At 33.6% G+C, this 17,712-nt stretch overlaps 2 protein-coding genes across 2 annotated transcripts; both read right to left on the bottom strand.

The window, feature by feature from the left end:
• Nucleotides 1-5,073: 5,073 nt before the first annotated feature.
• LOC140759151 (uncharacterized) lies at nucleotides 5,074-7,698 on the bottom strand. The gene is made up of 8 exons (XM_073095635.1): nucleotides 7,501-7,698; nucleotides 6,918-6,994; nucleotides 6,741-6,798; nucleotides 6,422-6,470; nucleotides 6,161-6,330; nucleotides 5,911-5,985; nucleotides 5,308-5,412; nucleotides 5,074-5,094 (listed from the first exon to the last, which is right to left on the bottom strand). Exons 1-8 carry the CDS (start codon nucleotides 7,696-7,698, stop codon nucleotides 5,074-5,076), a joined length of 753 nt encoding a protein of 250 aa, XP_072951736.1.
• A 599-nt stretch (nucleotides 7,699-8,297) lies between these two features.
• Nucleotides 8,298-14,123, bottom strand: LOC140759202 (sulfite reductase [ferredoxin], chloroplastic). The gene is given in 9 exon segments (XM_073095699.1): nucleotides 8,298-8,746; nucleotides 8,748-8,806; nucleotides 9,340-9,498; nucleotides 9,742-9,858; nucleotides 9,969-10,103; nucleotides 10,571-10,768; nucleotides 11,155-11,451; nucleotides 11,537-12,316; nucleotides 13,843-14,123. Coding segments are annotated over 9 exon segments (2,040 nt in total). The 5' UTR covers nucleotides 14,011-14,123; the 3' UTR covers nucleotides 8,298-8,619.
• Nucleotides 14,124-17,712: the final 3,589 nt, after the last annotated feature.

The following is a 17,712-nucleotide window of genomic DNA, read 5'->3' as shown; positions in this document are numbered from 1 at the left end:
CCCCTTGGGTTGCAGAATGGGGGATGCCCCCACCAAGGTAGTAGGTTGGACATATGTCGCAATGCAATGCATGCCCGTCTAGGTAATCGATATTATACGACATAATTAATAATTCATCGGCTACTCTAAAATCTTAAGTAGGTAAAAAAATATGGTTTTTTTATTATTTATATTCTAACAATAATTAATATATACAATTGTTAAATCAAGGAGAAAACTTCACAAAGCCAATCAATATGTCGTGCTAAGCCATTGCATTTGATTCATTTCAGAAGAAAGGAGAAAGTTACAATCAATTTTTGTAGGATGGTATAGTCCACTCTATATTGACCTTCCCAAGCAAGGCAAACCTTGTTAAGTTGTTCGCAGTCGTGTTGTTACTCCTAGTAAAACAAATTCTAATGCGGAGGTGAGTAGCAACCCATTGGTTACAATCTCGAAGAATTAATGGAGAAAGCTATCTAATCAAAATCGTATGTTTTTTCATTAATAATCTTGACCGACTTTAAAGCATGTTTACTAAAATCTTCAATCTAGTGAGTAATGCTTGGGTTTCACTGTGAAAATAGTTAGCATAGTTTCAAGAAACTCAGCTTTAAATAAGAAATTTTGGTTTGAATATTTGCATAAAACTAAGCCAACTTTTACCCATGCATTCACCTTTCCAAGCCATGTTGGTCCACCTCACGTAATCGCCATGCATAGGGAGTGACTAATCAAAAGGCCTTATTTAAAGAGATATTAGAACCTCAGTATCACACTTTGTGGGCTAACCCAGTTTGAGACTAGACATATGATCCACAAACTTGATAACAATTTTAGATGAGAACTTAATACCTCGGAAGGCCAGCTCATTGTAAATTTTTCAAATGTTCCAATGAACTGCAAAAACTTAAGCTATCTGGTCAGATTCAAGCGAATCTTTAAAAGAGGTAGGCATATTATCAAGACCTCAATCATGCTTTAAAGGTGTTTACTTGCTTCCAAAGAGTCGTCATTCAGCCAACTACCGTTGGAGAAGGTGCATTAAGAATATTTTGAAGAGAATTTCCAAAAGGGAGCAAGTTTCTAGTTGAGAGTCATTGTTCGGCCTCGATAGAAGTCGAGCTTATGTGGGTTTTAAAAAGGTGAGCTTGGCCATTCAACCCCTAACATAAGTTCTTTAACTATGTGAATACCCTGCAAGGAAACGTCTTTTATATAATAAATTGGACGCCAATGGTCTTTGTGAAGTTTTGTATTTGCACCGTTGCCTACACACCAAGTATAGTTTATCATTAACGTCTTCTTTACATTCAAGATAGAAGACTAGGTCCAAGTTGCCTTAAGTTTTTTAGTGTAAATAATACTTCGCCTTTAGAATGTTGGTCCATATACTATCTGGGTCTAAAATTAAGTACTATGCTAGTTTTAAAAACTAAACTTTTATTGACAATCTTAGGGTTACGAATACTGAGCTTATCACGATGCATTGATTTACATAAAAGACCCCAAATACGAAGATATAAGTGATGGGAGCCTAATTTTATCCCCCACCAGAAATCTCTCATAGAGCTCTTTTTGCGCAGTAGTGGTAAGGAGTGGAGGTGGGGGAGCCATTAGTGAGATACCATTTTAGAAGAGCTAGAATTCTAATTTTATGTTAGTTTAAGTTTTCTTAGTATATTTTTTAAAAGATAATAGACAATTATGCAAATAAATGAGAATAGAGCTCAGAATAGACTTAATTAGTGCAAGTCAGCATGTGAATATATGATAAGTGCAAGTTTTTCTTAAACCTTCTCCACCATTATATTGTAGCTTTCTATTTTGACTGAGGCAATAAAATACGACATCCTACGTATTTCTCTCCCATCTTGAGATGTCCCACCTTTTCATCATTATATGTTAGAAGGTGCTTATGTAGCCCTAGAATTCTAATTAGAATATTGTTATTTGTCATAATATGAAAAATATAAAAATCACAATTCTCTTATACAACATAAGGTTCCATTCACTCGTGAGATAAAGTCAATATTAGAATAGTTATTTTAATTTCTTATACTAGAAAAAGAAAACTTATACTGATATAAGCTATTCTAGCTTTTAATTGTATACTAGTATAGTATATAATAATCATAATTGATGTGACATAAAATTAATATTAAAGTACCAAAAAATTAATAAGGCCTACACTTGGCTGCCTAACCTCATTAGAAAATAATAAGTCACTTAAGAATATCAGTTGAGAATATATATATCAAGATCAATTTTGTTTAACCTAAATTTTTTAAACCCAAATTTAAACCAATTAATAAAAAAACTCAAATCTATAAAATTCTAATTCTTCTACCTCCCAACTTTCTCTTTTGAGGCACTCAACACTACTAAAAGGATCTCTATATCGCTTGCCACACGTATGGTGGGTGTCGTCACAATGTTTTTTTGGGGTTGTGGTGACTTTCAACACTATCAATACCACCTCTTTCACGTGGAAGGAGGTGTTGTCAGCTCTCGCCTTGAAATTTGGGTTGCTGCCATCGTCAACCTCTTTGGAGGAGGTGAACTATTACACATTGATAGAGGATAAGAGAGATGTGTCGGATGAGATCAAGAGGAGTGGAGGGGTTAAGGGTTACTAAGACGAAGGATCTTGCGAATTGGGTTTTGCTGAGCGAGCTATTTCAGTTAATATATTTCTAGGTAGAAAGTTATTTTCATCGTCGACGAATGCCCAATAGCTAGGCTTCACAGCGACGTATGCCGACGTGGAGTTAGTTCTCTACTAAGTGGATCGCATGAGTCATTCCTAATTCTAATTAACATTGTATGGATATTTATATCATATCTCTTAATAGAGAATGTTAAGACTAGATTATATACTATTATTAAAAGGAGTAAGGGGAACATAAGACTAGATTATATACTATTATTAAAAGGAGTAAGGGGAACATATTTTAAAAACATTACTTTTAGTTTTTTTTAACAAAAATAGAATGTAATGAAAATATTCTGTATGAATGAATAGAGAATGTTAATAATAGTATATAATATAGTCTTAATAGAGAATATTAATAATAGTATGTAATATAGTTTTAATAGAGAATGTTAAGACTATATTACATACTATTATTAAAAGGAGTGAGGGGAACATATTTTAGACATTACTTTTAGTTTTTTTTAATAAAAATAGAATGTAATGAAAATATTCTATATGAATGAATAGAGAAAGTTTATAACTTTGTGTAATGTTAGTAATGTTAAGGATACTTAAGAATGTCATATAAGCAAGATAAGAGAGTGACAGTTGTACCCGAAGATCTTATATCTCAAGAGATGCTAGTAATTAAAAATTAATCTAGAGAGTTATTTTGTGTGCAATCTTCTTATTAGATTGTCTGGAGATTTAATATCAATAGGACATTCTTAGTAAAATTTTACTACCATTTTCTTAACTTCTCAGATTTTGATATTTGCTACTACATCACATTAGGATATGACGCTCTCCTCCCCTACTAGATCTAACCTTGCTAAAGAAAGTTACATAGGGAAACATATTTACTTCCAATGCCCCTACTCTATGAGGATAATCAACGACTTCAGCATGAAGCTTGGATTCACTTAGCATTACCACTGGGGATACGACTATTGGTTAGATAGGTGAGATCTTTCTTTTCCCTCATTTGTTTTGCAAGACTTGTGATCCTTTAATTTCTATTATTTGGTGAAAATCTAGCATAAGCGCAACAACAAAATCTTCAACTTTAAAGCTCTTATCTAAGATAGTTTCCTCCTAAAGTTAGCAAGTCTTTAGAGGAAATGGGAGCCATTTTGTCCATCTTCTCGTAGCATGTCCTTCTCCTTCTCCTCTCTTTGTAATTTTTAACTTTACAAAATTCTTCTCTTAATTCATAACTACGCTTTGCTCATTAACTCTTAAGAAAAAGAATATAAGAAGAAAATGATAAAAAGGTGACGAACTGAAGACACACTCTACTGTAGATATGCTTTTGTGTTTGTTTGCAAGTAATTTATAAGTTAGGATGTTGAAAAGATTATTTTGTGAGTTTAAAAGGTAATGCTATCATCATTAAGATTTCTCTAGAGTTGAGAAGATTTTCCTAAAGGTATGAGAATAGCAACTAGTAGAATACGCCTATTGTAGAGTTAGTTCATGGATATTCCAATTGTAGAGTTAGTTCATGGATATTCCAATTATAGAGTTAGTTGACACTATATTGTAAAGAGAGTGTTTTATAGAAATATAAATATTGATAAATTAAAAGGTATAACAGATAATTCGATATGTGGGGATGTGGATTCACATCTCCATCCATTTATAATATATTTAAGAGAAGAATATAAATAACACCTTATATTTTGAGTATATTATAAATAAATTCCTTTCTTTTATTATCTATAAATAAAGTCCTTCATTTTTTATAAAAAAAAGAAATATACCAATCCACACTCTACCAGCTTTTGTACTTTAGGATTCTATTTTATACCTTAAATATATGAAGAGTTTCTTTTCTGATTTGATTTGTTTCAATATTTAAAAATTAAGCCTGTGTTTAACCAAAAAATTAGTCATCTCATAGAGAAAGATAGAAAAGGACTAGTTTAGGTGACCTGTACTTTAGGACATATTAACAGGTGCTTCCCATTAATTTTTTAAAAAACTTATACAATTTTAACAATTAAATTAGGAGAGAATTTAGTGGTTAGTATTAATCATTTGTCAAGTTCTTATTGGACAGTCCACATTGGCTGATTCAATAAGATAATAAATACATTGGCATTATCATCTGCAATTCCTTCTCTAGTGATGCAATATTGAGTTTACAATAAAGAACTAAATAGGAGGAAAATATAATAGAATCTTGAGAAAGATGTGAATACAAAAGGAACTTCTTTTCTAACATCAAGTTCCATATAACAAATTCATCTAAATATCCAGGTGTTAGAAATCACACTGTCAACATCTAAATATTCTCACAAAGTCTCTGGAAAAACTAATAAACCTAAACAGCTAAAATAAACTACATTAATTCATCTCCCTGTTGATGTCTGATGAAGGTAATAATCCCAGGATTACTGCACATTTTTTTCTTCCTGTTTAAGTAAAAGGTCAAGTTATTCCATAAGCATAAGAAATGGCCAAGAAATTGCAAAATTGAGTAGAATAGGCTATGAGTAATCCCTTAAAGAGGACTTGCAATTACAATAACTCAATTTTTGTTAGGTAGATATAACGACGTAAAGTTCTTTGTACTCTAAAAATGTCGATAGAAGATGATAAAGAAGATCAAAAGTGAGGTAGCTCACCAGAAGTTGCGAATGTTTCAACTTAAGCCTCTCTATCTCTACATTGAGTACACTAATGTGGGAGTTCAGCTGAGCCACCTTTCTTTCCATTTCCTCAAGTGCTTTCTGGCCCCCAAAACAAGCAAAAAAAGAAGACAGAGAAAGTATGTTAGAAAGATCAAAGTATTGCATTTACGTCGGAAAAACATAATTTTACGTACAAATGTTGTAAAGAGAAGCTAAAAATTTACTTAAAGAGATGGAAAGGGGGAGATTGAAAGGGAAGAAGTCCACTGGTTAAATGCAATACTCATTGAAATAGAATGATCTCAAATACCAATTTTTCTTGAAATTAGAAAAAAATTCATAAGTAAACTTCTAAAAAAAATTTAATGAAGCCATGTCTACAGATGCAAGTGCACCAGTTTGTTCAGTCACAAGTCAGAAACTCTCTGCCATCAGTTATTCTATACTAAGCCTAAGTTATTTCCTATAACCATTATGTTTGAGAAGAAAAGAAATGCTGAAAGCTTTGATATTCTCTGTTGGCCTTCCCATGCAAAGGAAGAACATATAGCTTGTTTATTATCTACAAAAGGGGAGATAAAAAAAACTTCAAAATACCTGCTTCCGTATCCTTGACCTCCTCGCGGACTCTCTGTTACATTGTTTTCTTCTCTCCCTCCTCATTTCCTCATCCTATTAAGTCAGTGATAATTTGTAGCAATATACATCTATATATATATATATATTTTTCTGAACATCAAGTGCATAGAATAGAAGTATCTTTCCAATGATTCATAATCTAGTCATGTAAAGAGGTTAAAGGCAAAGTGCTAAGTTTAAGAAACTAATGCACTACCAGGAAAGTTACCATTTGCTCTTCATTTATGACCTCATTCCTTTCTACCAATGCTGCATTCATGGACTGAGATGCAGCATTTGAAGAATTCCAATCATTCAGACCTATCTTCAGATCAGTTGCATTTGATTCAGCAGTAGCTCTATTACATGGAGCAGTAGCAGCATCCTGGGTGGCCTTCCCTGATCAAGAACAAGAAGAAACTCACATCAATGAGAAGATATAAAAAGTTAATTGAGGTAGTAAACAAGTTGCATATGTGAATTATTTTACTCTCTGCTAATATGTCACCAAACTTTCTCTTTCTAGTTTCAGATGGATCCTGGAGAGAAAAAGGAAAAGAAATTAAATTGTAGCGTAAATGCTATATGAATTCAAAAGATATATAAGTTGCAAATTTAAGAGCCTTGTGATTTTAAAGGTTGTACTGTAAATGATGGTAAAGGGTTTAAGAAAAAAAAAATGAGTATATTAATTTGGAACTTCGAAGTTATTTTTCTCTACCATCTGCATATATCTTGATCAATTTTGCACAAAAAACTAAAATAATTTTTGAATCTGTAGGATTATTTATTTTGTTCTATCTAGTTACCTTTTGCTTGTTGTCATCATCTCTTAAATCAGACGAACCCTCGTTCCTGCTACCATCACTGCTTATAATCCAAACAAATTAAAACAAATTGTAACAAATATTTATTAATTAGAAAAAAAAAGGAGATTCAATTAAACAACAACCCGAATCTAAAAACAATTAGCTAGCTATTATCACCTCCTGAAGCCATTGCTCCCACCCCCACCGTCTGATGACTGCCACCCTCCAACCTCAGCAGTTAGATTCGCCATGCCCTAATTAGTAAACAGTGATTATACATCACCAAATTAATTAAACTAAATCACGTAAAAATAAGTGCAGTTAATTAGAAGGTTTTGAGACACCTACGAAAGCCATTGAGGAGTGATGATGATACATCGGCGAGTACGAAATCATCATATGCTGGAGAACATCCACGTCAAATTTAATCACCGCCGTCAAATTATCAAAAACCAAACAATACTATTTGAAATGCTAATCATGTGATGATTAGTGGGTTTATTGCATCATAAGCGAGATGAAGTAATATCTACGTAAAAACAAAATGTCTTGAAAAGTAAACATGCATCTTAGTATCTAACTCTGGATGAGTAAGTATACATACAAATAATAGATTTTATAAATATCTATGTTTTTTGTTATTAAAGCCACTGTATATGAATTAATGATTACTAGAAAATTGGCTTTTATTCCGTGCGAGATAACTAGTTAACTTAAAAGCATGAATATTTTTCATGGTAGCTAGCATGCAGATTGATACCTCGTTGGGACATAAATAGGGTTGCAGAGCCGCAGGGGCCAATGAATACAAACCACGTGGCACGTCGGCGTACGCTTGGGTGGCCCAGTCAACCGGCGGCACAAATAGTGAGGATGAACTTGTAGTAGTACTAGAAACGACATTAGAAACAGCAGTAGAATTCTCCGGGCTCTTAGCAAGCTCCTCTATGAAACCCATGAGACGAACTTTGAGTAAGCCCTCTTATTCTCGCTGATTTCTTGAGTAGATAGAGAGAGATTTATAGGTGTAAGGGAAGGCCAATGAGGGAAAGAACGAAGTCTAAGTCGATTCGGTTCGGACGTAAGTGTTGATGTTGGATATAGAAAGAATTTTCTTTGTTTCCCTTACTTAATTGTGGTATCTCGATTAAGATCATCAAAGAATCCTTGATGTGATTAATTTCCACGTCAACTTCAGCGTGTATGGAAAGGTAGGTCTACAAGCGTGTAAAAATTAATAATCCAATTGTGGTATATTCAAACTAGATGAGAAAATTGGATTGTGATTGATTGTATCTTAACCTTTTATCATAGATTTACTACCATTAACTAGAACGGATGGTTCTAATGTTTGGGTCCATCTCATTAATACACAAAAAAATTGCACTTATCTATCATCTCCAATGAGAAAAAATTGCACATATCTAACAGCTCCAATCAAACTCGAGAAAAATCAATCATAACTCCAAGAAAAATAAAGAGTATACCAAACAGAAGCATAAAAAACACACCACCAAGCAGCACATCATTTTAAAAGAAGAAAAAAGACAGGTCAAATTAGTTATCAACCAAAATTGTTGGCGTAAAACAATATATAGGAGTCTAAAATATTGTCACAGGAGCAGTCGAAAAGAGCACTGAACTAAGAGACTCAGAAAGATTGTGCTCTTAAATCTCTCCAAGATCCGACTTGTTCCCATAACATGTCATCCATTGAAGAGAGCAACTCACAAAATAATTGAAATCAACATGACACAAGATAACTAGCTTCGAACTCTCGTACTCCTAGACAGCCAGCATGAAGGAAATCAAAAGCCAAAAAATAGTCCCATTTTTACTGCCAAAACAAGAAAAAGAAGACAGTACAAATTATTCTTCTCTAATTCTGCTTTAAGGCAATGTAACTAGAAACCGCTTCAGTCAACTGTTGCATGTTCCTATTGGGTAGACATACAAGCTCATCCATGGATTCACGATTGACTGACTGCAGAAGTTTGGAATTAAACTGATGGCGACTCCAAAACACCTTCCCATTTGTTTACCACCTCTTGCAATTTGTCAAAGCCCTGCCAAGATATCAGGCCATGGATTATGCCATATAGCAAAAAGAAATTTAGAAAATTAATATCAATGGCAAGGGGAAATTCTGGTGTACTCAAGCTAAACCAGAATGCTCTAAGATTCAAGATAGACGTCATAGAGATCTGATATAAGCATAGTCAAACACAAGTCAGGTAGGCCCTTAGTTGAAATAAGACAAGTTCAACCAATCAGTAGGACCAGGTCTTAGTTGTTCATGACCATTCAAATTGGATGAAAGTTAGTCATCTAAAACACTAGGGCACCTAAGGTACACAGTGTAATCCAATGAAATATTGGTTCAACCTAAAAAAAATGAATCAGTCTATATTGTTATTGATAGTTGTCTAGTTGTCGACACTCAGACCAAACATAGTATGATTCATATATACAGACTAAAATATATTCTCAATCCTAAAGCTCAGTAGTGTTGACTGGTTAGAAGATTATTTTGCTGAAATTGGTAGTTAAAGCACAAATTTGGACAATATAAGCAAGCAAATATGTATCTTATACTCACCATCCTGATGGAGAAATCACCAAATGATTCACCTTCCAGGCATTCTCGTTTCCAATTGTAAAATAATGGTTCCAAGACCTTCTCTAGATCTTGTATTTTCACTTTATTCATAAAGCATTTCGCCAGACTAGTCTGGTTTGGTGTTCCCCCAAGCCAAATCTGTTGCAACAATACAAATAAATATTCTAATCAAATTAATTTCCATTGAATGACCAAAGCTTGAAGCTGCAAATATAGGTTGCAAGACATTTGGTGTCATTAGATACAACTATTAAGCCTGCTAGAGTAACTATGTACAAAACAAGATTGAATATTGACATCTCTCTGACCTCTAAAGTCTAAACAAGTTTTTTCGAGAATATGTCTTCTATATTACTTCAATAAAACATTTTTTCCTCATACCTGGTAACAGTTTGGGCCATCTCCTACAAAGCCCAGCTCAGCCATATATGGTCTTGCACAGCCATTAGGACAGCCAGTTATTCTTACTACTACTGACTCACTATTCTTGATACCAACCTGAAATAGGATAATAGCTACACTTCAAAAACCCTGATTTGCATCTATAATTAGTTTTCTATCATACCAAACATAACAGAATAAAAAGAGAGAAAATGATCATGAGGTACCTTATCAAAAACAGCTCTGACCCGCTTTAGAATTCCAGGGATCCCTCTTTCAGCTTCTGTTATTGCTAGAGGGCAGAGTGGTAGAGCAGGACATGCCATTGCGGTTATGTTGAGAGGATCCACATACTCAGGATGCTGTAGACATAGAGAGTCATTATAAGATCAAATATTTTCCATCTCACAATCACTTAAAAATGAAACCCAAGCAAATTGATAATTTGGCATTCTTCTCTTAAGACCTACTTCAAGTTAATATTCATCATAAGTTCTAACTTTGATATAAAGAAGTAATATTTTTTTCCATTAAACTATTAAAGTGACAATGATTAAGAGTAAATTGATACTAAATAGAAATATCCAAAAAAATTCAATACTCGCTATCTTACTAGTTGTTACATAACCTAGTGATTGGGATATTTCCATTTGTTGTAGTAATAGACAGTGTAACACTAATAAACTTATGCATGACAGTCGAAAGGAGACGGGCTTTGACAAGAACTCTTAAGAATTAATCAGTATATCTTGAATTCTTGATCTCAGTTTAATTAGAATATTAATATATTATCATGTCCAGAAAGCTCAGAAGAGCAAGTACATTTTACCTGTATACCAGCTTGGGCAAGAGCTGCATCAATGGCCGGTATCCATGATTTGTCAATGTCGCACAAGATAATGTTCTGGTTTGGTGTAAGACGAACATCAATGTTGTACTTTTCAATTATCTCCCTTAAAATTTTCTTCATTTTCCCTCCAATACGACCACTGTCAACATGCAGTCCGCAAAACATAGCACCATCACCCTGCAAGAATAAGTGTGAAGGAGTTTATATAACTTTAAAGTATAACAACAAAGAATATAGAGTATACTGAAGAAGGGTGTCCTCCTCATGAGGTCCTATAGGTTATAGTGAGTAAAATAGTTAAGAAACTTAGTAGAAAATTTAATGATTTATAATGGTGAGTGAAGATTTGAGAGCAAAGCCAGTTAGAAAAACTTGACTCCGTCTATTTAGAATCAAAATTTATTTTAAATGTTTCTATCTTCAGTCTGTGTACAAGATCAATTGCCCTTTACAGAAGCGAGATAATTAATTTTTAACATGTTAACCTGCACACTTCATAAAAATTCAAGATGAATCATTTGGCTGGATGTGAGATGTTTATATGTTGGATTTCAAAATGATACCTGTTCGTGCCAGCCCAGATAATCCATGAACTTCCACTCTGGCAACTCGCGGAAGGGCTCAAACTTCTTTCCATAATACTGCTCAACAACACCCCGAAACTTATCAATTCCCCATTCATTGATCAAATACTTCATCCTACTATACTTCCGGTCATCCCTTCTTCCATTTTCTCTTTGTGTAACAACTATTGCTTTAATAGCATATAATATATCCTCCTTTGGCACATAACCCAGAGGCTCAGCCAAACGAGGGAATGTAGCATCCACTCGGTGCGTTCTTCCCATGCCACCTCCAACCTACAAACAAAGAAACTCATCAATATGTATAAAAGTCTGGTTAGACATGTAAGAAAGCACAAGTAAGAAGAATATGTTATCCTACATAAAGATTAAACCCCTGAGGTTCTCCCTGACTATCTGAAACTACAACAACACCGATGTCATTTGTCAGAATATCAACAGAGTTATCTGTAGGCACAGTGACAACAATCTTGAACTTCCGAGGCAGATATTGCGTGCCATATATAGGCTCTGGTGAATCAGGAAAGTTTGTTCCATGTGAATTGTCATTGCGGGCTTTTACTACTTCTGGGGGCTCTGCGGACATGATTTTTTCTCCATCCACCCACAAATCATAATAAGCACCAGACTGAGGTGTAAGAAGTGCCGCAATGTTCTCTGCAGTCTCCTGGGCAAAAATGTATTCCTTTTTGGTGTATGGTGCTGCAGGTGCGAGCACATTTCTGTTCAAGTCACCACATGCACCAAGAGTCGAGCCCATGTTTTTTATTATAGTACTAAGAACAGTTTTTAGGTTCTTCTTCAGTATGCCATGCAGCTGAAATGTCTGCCTGGTTGTCAACCGCAGAGTACCGATCCCAAACTCATCAGCAAGACTATCCATCGCTAGGTAGAGCTTATTTGGTACTTTTCCGCAAGGATTCTTTGTTCGAAGCATAAACTGGTAAGACTTTTTACCCCGTTCTTCCCTGTTGGTCTGTTGATAGCTCCCATGAAACTTAATAAGTTGTGTTGCTGCCTCATTTATATTTGGAGCCTCAGTTAGCAATTCCTCATTTAGAGGATATCTAAGAAAATCACTTTTCTCCTTAAATATTTCAACCTTGCTTCGTTTAACTTCAGAAGCATCCGTCTTTGAAGGCTGCACATAAATTTTATATTTTCAGAAACCAAATTATTAACTACTCAGTGTGCAAGATTATGATTAACAGATGTATGGAAAAAGAAATTATGAAGAGTAAGATTCAAGTATATAATATATAACTGCACAAAATATATCCAAAATTGCATACAAATAAAATTTGCATATGTATACTCAAAAGAGAACTTTACATATGAACACAAATAAGTGAATGCATGGAAGACCTATCAACTCTCTGGATAAGGCAAAACCAACATAAATATAGGGAAAAAGGAGAAAATCCTCTGACACCAGTCAGAACAAATGCATGGCATTTGTTGGAAGTCAATATGGAAAGAGAAAATTAGTGTAATATGATCTAATTAGTTCATGCCGACCAACATGATTAAAGAAACCAGAATGAGTTCTTATAGAAACGTTCATCTACTATTATGAACTGGTAGCTGGAAATTTCCAAGTGATCAAAATAATGCTAACAATTAATAATGCATCTTTTATTTCATTAGATAACAACATAATATCATCACTAGAAGCATTACTAAGACATCGCAACATAAGGGGAATCAAGAAATTATCATATCTAAATAATACAAATTGTCTATAACAATTATATTATTCTTGAGTAACTAAGGACAAAGATATGGCAACTCTAGGAAAAAATCTGCAAGGATTAAAGGATTATCAAATGATGATAAATGGCCTCTTGAGAAACAGAATATTTATCTACAAAAGTTAATCCACACTAAGTTGAACTTCAAAAGGAAGGAAAAGGAGTAGATCAAACTTATTAAAGAAATTGACAAGGAATTCAAGAGAGATATGATATGTGCATGTAAAGGAAATCAAAGGTCAGCCACTCATTAGTACAAAATAATGGGGTAAATGGCACATGTAGAAAGGATTAACATACATGCCCACCTACCCAAGTTCTTCATTCTCAAACCACAGAGTGATTAATATATGTCACAACTTTAGATAAAATAACTAGGTTCTCCTTTTTGTCAAAAAAAAAAAAAAAAAAAAAAACTAGGTTCTCCATAATTTCTAGCCAAATATGAACAGAAACGTTTTCAAATTTCTAATTCAGAAGTTATAATCCTATAACGGTAGTTAAAATTCTAACTGGCTGCTTAACCTAACACCACTCTGACATAGCTCCACCAGTAATACCCCCCCCCCCTCCCCAAAAAAAAAAAGAGAACATGTAAAGCTTTCCCCGTCCCCTTTTTGGGTTCCGCCCAACGGAAAGACAAATTGAATCAATCCAAAATGGAAACTTTCCACAGATCAAAGCTCTAACAACAAAAGGATAATCCATTCTAGTTTCTGAGGAACCTTATGAAACATTAAAATGCTACTCAATAAAAGGCACCATATCTTTTCGACCAATATTTTCCATTTTATACAATATTTGAGCAACTAAGTAAATCGAAATTGGAAACTCTACCCATGAACTAAACCAGCAACATAATCCACGGACTAAAAGAATCACAACTGCCCAAAAACGAGGAGATAACAAAACTTACCGTCGAAACAGCGCGAATAACGTGACTCGAGCTCCCCGAAGGCACTACTACCCGAGTTCGCAGCGATCTTCCAAATAGGTCCCTTCCATAAGATCTAAGCCCATCGAATCCACTCAAGCAAATCTTTCGATCTCCCAGTATGGCACCATTCGCAGCCGCCGCAGCCATTTTCCGTGGATCAGAAGTAGAAAGAGAGGCTCGAAGATAGCGAAGCGGTGATCGAAGCAAATTTAAAGGGAAGGAGTTGCGTTTGAGGAGCCCGGAGGCGGCGACAGGAGTCGTTAGGGCCGGGGATAAATTTGTTTTTTATATTACCCCCTTTCAACTCCTTTATTAGTGTAAAGACCCTCTATTTTTATCGTATAAAAAGCGTCTTTATATGAATAAGGAACTTTAGAGGGTTCTCCAGGTAAAAAGTATAGGAGGAACTTTTACCGGAGTGGGACTTAGAAGGTGATATTTTTACATCGGAGTGTCTATACCACACGTCTCTCTTTTCTTTTTGGATGGTCGAAAAAGACCAAATGTCCAAATGGATGGCGGATGAGAGGATGGGGGAAGTGGTAGTATCAATCCCCCAAGTGCTAGGTGGGGCCCAGTGGGTAATATATTATATTCGTTTTTGTGTGGGTGCATTGAACCTGGACGTCCGAATCAGAGGGAATAAGCTTTTGTCTTGCTTTTGTAGCCTAAAATAGATTAAACGATTATTCAAGTCTACAGGAGAGGCTGAGAAAGTATCACAATAATCCAAGGATGAGACACCAGTGGTCAGCTATTTGCACAGTCAGTCAAGAGCTTGTCTTTAGGAAATTTATAATTTAAACCCTACCATGTAATTAATTTTAAAGATAATATTTCATTAGTTTTAAAAACAAAAACTCACACACCTAATAAAATACTCTCCATAAATGTCGGCTCTGAGTCTAACTCAACTATTATGACCGCCATTTTAAAATATAGCATCGATGATATTAAAAAGTTAATTAGTAATTTTAACAATCCTAAAGTTATCAAGCTAATCTTGCTACTAATTAGCTTGCAAAAAATGAAAGGAGTCTTAGTTTTAGGTGTATTTAGGATGAGAAGTTTTTCTTCAGAACTTATGCAATTTTTAGTCTCCAATTCTTGATTAATATATTTAGTTCCTTTCAAAAATATAATTATTTAAAAAAAAATTAGAAATGGGTAACAAATGTTGACACGGTCAGAGATTGGGTTATTGATTTAAGCCGGTGAGTTGGATAGCTAATTTTTTAAAAAAATTAAATATATATAGATAGTTCTAAAATAATTGTGAAAAAAATATATAAAAATATTTTAATTGTATGTACTCATTTGAAAACAGATATTATTTGTTAAACATTCAATAGAAAAAGATAAAAATATGCGAACTAAGAAAAATACTTAAAAATTAAAATAAGCATATTTCTATCATTTTATATTAAAATTGTTCAAATTTTTGTAGTTTACTCTAAGAGGTACCTTATAAATATAAGGATTTTTAAAGATATATGCCCCAAAACTAATTTTAAAAAATAAATATGTTATTGACTAAATCTTTTTAAAATTTTAGGACTAATATACTCTTAGAATAAAGAATAAAATAATTAAAAATTAAGAATAGTTAGGTGACTTGCAAAAATAGTTGGCATTGCTTGTTCACTAAAAAAATAGCCAGATTGTACAGGTCTCTGATTCTACTATCGATTGGTTAATTAGTGATAGCTATTGTAAAATAGATCATTTTAGTATCAAGTCTGATGAGAAGTCCGCTCGGCAAAAGTAATTTGAGACAGGATTAGTTTAGTCAAAGAAAATCTCCTATGCAAATAAAGAATTTGGTCACATTCACTTAATCTTGCTTACTCTAGTGACATCATGAGTGATGTATGATGAAAAAGGCCTTTTTTTGTTATTTGATTCTTCCAGTCGTGACGTAAGGAGTAGACTCTAAGGCTGGAAAAAGAAAATATTATTATAATATAGTTATTATTCATAGTTGTGTTTTGACTTCTTGCACTTGTGATTATTATACAAACTAACTTTACTTAGGGGCCATAAGATATCAGAAATGGGGTGGTATAATAAAATTCTTAATTGGCTTTAATTATTATGATATATGGAATTAGTATTTTAACGTTTAGGCGTCAATCTATAACTTTTTTCTAATTTATTTCAATAAATATATATATCTTATATATTTAATAATAGTTGCAAACTATTTACACTTTTAGATATCTCTCCCTCCATTTCACTCTTATATATGTTGAAATTTTTAGTGTCTCCAGTTCTAAGTAATGAAAATTTTAAGCATCCCATAAAAGTAGTAAAACTATTAAACTACTAAATGTATAAGTTATATAGTCTTTATATATGTTGAAACTTTCAGTGTCTCCTAAATGTATAATTTAGAAGTGAAAAAACGTTCAGTGCCTTTATATCACGTTATCAAAACCAAAATGTTAAGCATCTCAACCAAAAACGTCAAACAAAACTTGGAACAAAAGTCTACAAAACTTGAGCATATCAATTACAAAAATCTAACAATCTAGAGACTTAAATCTACAAATATGCAAGTCTACAAAGCAGAAATATTATTCAACTAACAAATAATATGTACATAGATTTCTCAAATAAATCTCACTTGATGTGGGACCCACATCAAAGCAATATCCACTACTAACAAAGCAAAGTCATGACAATAGATAATTTTGGTGATATTAATACTTGTCTTCTATTGGTAGCATTTCAAGACAAATCTAATTTTGTATCTCTTAGATTCATCAAGTTCCTCTTTTAATTTGTACACCTACTTATTTTTATAGAGATCTATTTTTTTGATGACTGAGTATATATATTTGACAAAAAAAAAATCAATGGATGTACTTTTCCTTAAATATTTTAAGCAAACTTGCTTATAAGAGATAATCGCTAGCTAATCTACTTATCCTTTTAGTGATCGTTCATTGAACCTAATCGATTTAAGATAATAATAATTTTCTAATCTATTAGGGGTTTTCCTATTTGGTTAAGAAAATTTTTATGTTTCCATGATAGTTAACCAGGATAAAAAAAGTTGTGATGATAAAAGAATTTGGCTCATTCCTCACCTATAAGTAGAGAGCTCATATCCTATCAATGATAATTGCATTTGCTAAGGAAGGGGAGATAGAGTAAGCTTTACAATTCATAGTATGTTGAGATCCAAGACGTGGAGACAAATACTTCTGCCTAAAGAATTAGCATGAATCAACATCATATCTACCATGTCGTGATGTGATTTGAGCTCAATCAGGTCACCTCATGAGGGCAATGGGTTCGTTAGGCCAAATTTGCTTATCTAGGATTATTTTACTATTTTTTGAGGACTTCTGGCCTCAAGCAAAGGCGATCAAATGCCTAGCCAACAACGTCCGAATGACTGAATATAAGAGAAGCCTTCATTGAGCATTCAAACCCTAGGCCAACACCTTTTGAATGCGTAACCAACAATGTTTAAAGATGTATGTCAATTTAGTTCGATTGGGGTTATTTCAATTATTTGTTTAGTTTACAATTTGATATGATTCAGACTTCACCGATGTCGTCTCGAGTATGGATACACTTTAGGGGTGTCTTTTATTCTCGTTTTAGTATTTATTTCAAGAAAAAAATAATTTTCTGTATGTCGCGTTCGAATGCGGGTGGGGTGCGTTTGAACGTGCTTGCGAAAGCTCGCATCAAGTTTGCAAATACAGAAAATACAAAATATGCGTTCGAACACGGTCAGTAAAAATCCACTATTTCTAGGATTAATAATTATCATTTTTGAATTGTTTGGTTATCCTCTAAAGGTGTGGATGGCAACCAAGGAGTCATTATTAAATA

The sequence above is a fragment of the Typha angustifolia genome, chromosome 4, assembly GCF_048772165.1.
Source record: "Typha angustifolia cultivar Huaian chromosome 4, ASM4877216v1, whole genome shotgun sequence".
Taxonomy (NCBI): domain Eukaryota; kingdom Viridiplantae; phylum Streptophyta; class Magnoliopsida; order Poales; family Typhaceae; genus Typha; species Typha angustifolia.
This window is presented reverse-complemented; position numbering and strand designations above follow the sequence as displayed.

Coding starts and splice junctions, on each gene's coding strand:
- LOC140759151 (XM_073095635.1), bottom strand. CDS start 7,698: ATGGGTTTCATAGAGGAGCTTGCTAAGAGCCCGGAGAATTCTACTGCT. Junction 6,799..6,917: donor GGGAGCAATGGCTTCAGGAG/GTGATAATAGCT, acceptor GATTATAAGCAG/TGATGGTAGCAGGAACGAGG. Junction 5,413..5,910: donor GGTCAAGGATACGGAAGCAG/GTATTTTGAAGT, acceptor TTTGGGGGCCAG/AAAGCACTTGAGGAAATGGA.